Source organism: Aureococcus anophagefferens (assembly GCF_000186865.1).
Source record: "Aureococcus anophagefferens unplaced genomic scaffold AURANscaffold_31, whole genome shotgun sequence".
Classification (NCBI taxonomy): Eukaryota; class Pelagophyceae; order Pelagomonadales; family Pelagomonadaceae; genus Aureococcus; species Aureococcus anophagefferens.
This window is the reverse complement of record NW_008705590.1, coordinates 1-4,448: the sequence shown is the minus strand read 5'-3', so window position 1 is coordinate 4,448 and position 4,448 is coordinate 1. Positions and strand designations below refer to the sequence as shown.

General features: G+C 69.2%; 1 protein-coding gene across 1 annotated transcript; it reads left to right on the top strand.

Annotated features, from left to right (window-relative positions):
• Nucleotides 1-709: 709 nt before the first annotated feature.
• On the top strand, nt 710-3,448 carry AURANDRAFT_67041 (hypothetical protein; the record flags this gene model as incomplete). The annotated part of the gene is made up of 3 exons (XM_009042504.1): nt 710-1,642; nt 1,844-2,365; nt 2,459-3,448. The coding sequence occupies 3 exons, from the start codon at nt 710-712 to the stop codon at nt 3,446-3,448; spliced, it is 2,445 nt and encodes an 814-aa protein (XP_009040752.1).
• Between the last annotated feature and the right edge of the window lie 1,000 nt (nt 3,449-4,448).

Sequence of the window (4,448 nt, the reverse complement as noted above, 5' to 3'; positions counted from 1 at the left end):
CGTCCTCGCCGATGGCCTCGACGAGCGCGGCGACGGCGGGCTCCGCCGCGGGCGACGCGAGCGACGCGAGCAGCGACTGCTCGCTCTCGTCGAGCGACGCGAGCAGCGACGCCTCGGAGCCGTCGAGGTCGAGCGCGCGGAGGAGCTCGCCGTCGTCCTGCCCGAGGTCGAGCACGTAGTAGCTCGTCGTCGACCCGGGCGCCGTCGCCGTCGTCACCTTCGCGCCGTCGGAGGCCTCGGGCTTCTTCCAGCCGTGGTACATGTCCGACGTGTAGAACGCGCGCGCGCCGAGCGGCAGCGCGCCGAGCCACCACAGGTTCTGGCAGAACATTTTCACCGGGATGCCAAGGCGCGAGCGCGTGGCTTTCGCGCCTCGCGCCGGTTTACGCGGCGTCGAGGCCCGCGCAGCTCGCGCTGGGAACCCCGCGCGGGCGCACCGGGGGTGCCGCGCGGCAGACCAGCGTGTTGCCGACGCAGCTCTCGGCTGCGGCTGCTGAGAGGCTGTGGTGCACCTTAGATGTGCACCTTGTAGATGTGGCGTTCAAGTTGAAGAAGTGCGGCGGCATGATGGGCAGCCTTTGCGATCTGCAAAACGCGCTCGTTTGAGCAAATACTCGTCGTTGGTTTGCAAGCAAACAACTCTGAAGCATTGCAGCCTTTGCGACCTGCAACACGCGCGCTGAAGAGCCATCGCAGGCACCGGCCTTGCATGCGCCCGCCCGCGTGGTGCCCGGCGGCGCCGCTGGTCACGAATCGGTCGCGGTCGCGGCCCTTCTTCCTCGTCGCGGCGCTGCACGTGCGCCTCTACGACTCGGACCCGGCGAAACTCACCGTGGACGACCTCCTGCACTGGCTCGCGTGGCACCGCTACGCTGGGGTGGAAAAGGTCTTCGTCTACGACGCGCACCTCCGCGAGAGCGAGCGCTTCGAAGGCGACCCGCGGATCCGGGCCGCCGCGCGCGCGGGCTTCCTCGAGTACGTCGACTGGGGCGCCGTCGCGCGGCGCAACGTCCGCGCCGACGGTTCCCTGGCGGGCAAGCACGTCGCCGCCGTGCAGCTGCCCGCCGCGCGCGACGCGCACCGCCGCGCCGTCGACGTCGCGAAGTGGATGCTCCTGGTCGACGTCGACGAGTACGCGTCCGTCGACGCGGACGAGCCGCCCCGCGGCTTCCTGGGCGCGCGCGTCCGCGCGGAGAGCCGGCGCGCGGAGCGCGGGCGGCCCGTGCGCGTGTCGCAGCTCGTGCTGCCCACGGTCATCTTCGAGGGCCCGCGCGACGGACGCCGCGGGCCCATGCTCGCGCGGCAGGTTGTTCGGCGGCGCGACGCCGCGCACAACCGGAGCGCGACGAAGGCAATCGTGCGCCTCGACGCCGTCGCCGAGTACAACGTCCACAAGTCGACAGTTGCCTTCGGGAGGACCGTCGCCGTGGCGCGGTCGTCTCTGTTCGTCCGCCACTACCATGCGGGACGATCCGTGGGGTACCGCTCGTGGCCCGAGCTCCGCCGGGACCCGGAGGCGCTCGGCGAGCTCCTCGGTAGGACGGAGCCCGCGGACTGCCGCGCGATCTGCGACGCCGTCCTCGCGTGCGACCGCGCCGCGGCCGACGACGACGCGCCGCCGCTCGCGCTCGGCGCCGCCGCCGTCGCCGCCGCGGCCCTCCTCCTCGCCTGCCGGCGACGGCGCGGGAAACTTAAGGGCGCGCGATGACCTTCTGTTGGACTAGTTATTGAAGGGGACGCGCGCCCGACTGCGTCCGTCCCGGGCCGGCGGGGGGAAGCAGGCCCGCGTAAGCGGGCAGCATGATGTGACCAAACCATGGTGTCGCACGGGACGGCCACCCAGCTGCGCGTCTACTGGGCCGGCTCCGTCTTCTTCTGCAGCATCGGCGCCATTTGCCTCGTCCTCGTCGGCCGGTCCATCGCCTCGCGCACGGAGTCGCCGCTGTCGGCGCAGGGAACGCTCCTGAACACGGTGCTGCCCGTGCTCCTGGGCGACGCCCTCTTCGTGTTCTCGCGCGGCCCGGCGCCCGGAAAACCGTCGTCGCGGACGCGACGCCGCAGGTACCTGCCCTACCACGTCTTCAACCTGTACACGGACGGCGGCGGCAACGAGCGCGGCGCCGTCTGCGCCGCGTCGGGCTTCCTGGGCATCCTCGCCTCGACCCTGGGCCTCTGCGGCGCGGCGGCCATGGCCTACGCGCCCTGGCGCGCGATCCGCGACGCGGCGGCCTGCCGGCGGTCCCGCGGGGCCCCGCGGGGCAGACTCCTGGCCGCGTGCGCGCTGATGGTGCTCTGGAGCTGCGGCTGCGCGACGGCGCCGCTGCTCCGGGACAACGTGGGCACGAACCGGGGCTTCTACTGCGCCGTCGAGCGCTGGGCAGCGTCCTGCGGCGGTGACGAGTTTCGAGAGCTTTGCACCGGGGAAACGACGAAACATCGTCACCGTCGTGCTCGGTAGGCACTGGGGCGACCCCGTCTCCGCGCTGCCGTCGCTCATCACCTGGAGCGGCGCCGCGGGCCTGACGGCGTGGTTCCCTACGACACGCGGCGAAAGATCGGCGACCACGGCACGGAGGCCGAGAGCCCGCGCCGGGCCGTGCGCGACGCGAGCCGCCTCGGCCTCGGCATCTTTCTGGGCATCCTGGCCTTTTGGGGGCCGATCATCGCGACGGTCGTCTGCCACCTGTTGGGGGTGAGGACGCCCGTCGGCCTCGAGTTCGCCGCGGGTCTGGTCGCCAAGATGAAGCCGCCCTTCGACGCCTACCTGCTCATGCGCCTCAAGGCGCTGCGCGACAGCTTCTTCGTCCGGGCCCTCGTCGCGCGGCTCCGCCGCATCTCGCGGACGCTCGGCGCCGCGGCGCCGCGGCTGGGCAAGCTCATGCCGAGGCGGCCGAGCGACCGGCGGCGGTCGTCCGCGACGAAGGCCGACCACGAGGCCGCCGTCGAGCTGCCGGAGTCGTCGCTCTGCGACTACGCGGGGGCCCTCGAGCCCGCCGAGGGCGTCGAGGCCTGGGACGGCGACGAGCGCAAGGTCGAGGCCGAGGGCGTCGAGGCCTGGGACGGCGACGAGCGCAAGGTCGAGGCCGAGGGCGGCGAGGCCTGGGACGGCGACGAGCGCAAGGTCGAGGCGCTCCGCGACGACGGCCCGAGGGTCGCGCCCGTCGCCTGGGACGACGGCGGCGACCACCCCGAGGAGCACGGCGTCGGCCACGTGCTCGAGCACCGCACGTCGTCGCGGCGGTCCATGCTCCTCGCCGGGAGCGCGCCGTCGGCCATCTCCCCGCGGAACGTCTTCGCCTCCGTCGGCGACGGCGCCGACTCCGACGACGACGACGGCGGCCCCGCGCGGAACGTCTTCGCCTCCGTCGGCGACGGCGGCGACTCCGACGACGACGACGGCGGCCCCGCGCCCGCCTACGCGTCGCCCCGGCGCGCGGAACCCACTTAGCGACCTGGATCGTCGACCACGTATGCCAAAGCCCAGTTCGGTAGCTGTTACCTCGGCGGACTCCAGTGAATCATCGTTGATGGACTTAAGGAAACGTATCGTATGGACTTTAGGATACGTATCTTACGATCTCTGTCGGACGCTCTGCCGTCCGAAAATATGTTTTTTTTGATGAAAAATGACTGGGAGATGATCGATGTGCGGTGCCGACGCAGGGATCCGGGCGTCGTGTAATTTTGGGCCCGATCATCGGACTTTTATTTTTCGGGGGTTCGGAGACGACAAAAAGCTGCCCTCGGGCCGGACGCAAAATCGACCCCTCGAAATCAAATTCGAGACCGAAAAAGAAGGCCACTCCATGTTTCCCACATAAAAAACTAAGCGAACGAACGTCTCCGGAGCGAAATTGGCCGCCGACAAGCGCGCGCGTTTCGCGCGCGAAGACGCGGTCCGAGACGTACAAACCCGACGCGCCGCGACGACTGCGCGCGTGAAAACCACCTCCTTTCGCGCCAGCGCCCGGCGCGTTAGGCTTCCCAAACATGGCGAACGGTCGATCCACAAAAATCTGGTCATACTATGACTTCGACCCCCGACGCGACCCGACCCCTACTACTCCTACTCCTACTGCTAGGCACTAGTGATCCGCGCGTGCACCTCGACTACGGGTGGGGAAACCCGTGATAACGGTCGGACCGCGCGACCGTCGTCCCCGTGTGGTGCGGCGACGCTGCCCAGCGGCTGGACAGAGGCTGGCCATGGATCGAGACGGTCTGTGTTGAAGTTCAAGTTGAATATACGTATCTATGTTGAACTTCAAGTTGAAGTCACGCATGTCGTCTTGAAGCACGTCTTGACGCCGGGCTCGCGCGTCCACGACGAAGCGAGAGATTCTCAACAGTCCGAGCACGATCGACTCACAAAACTCCTGCTGGAAACAGCAACCCAATGATTTCACAGGCGTCGAAACCGGACAATTTTCTCGGTGGAGTGATGATTT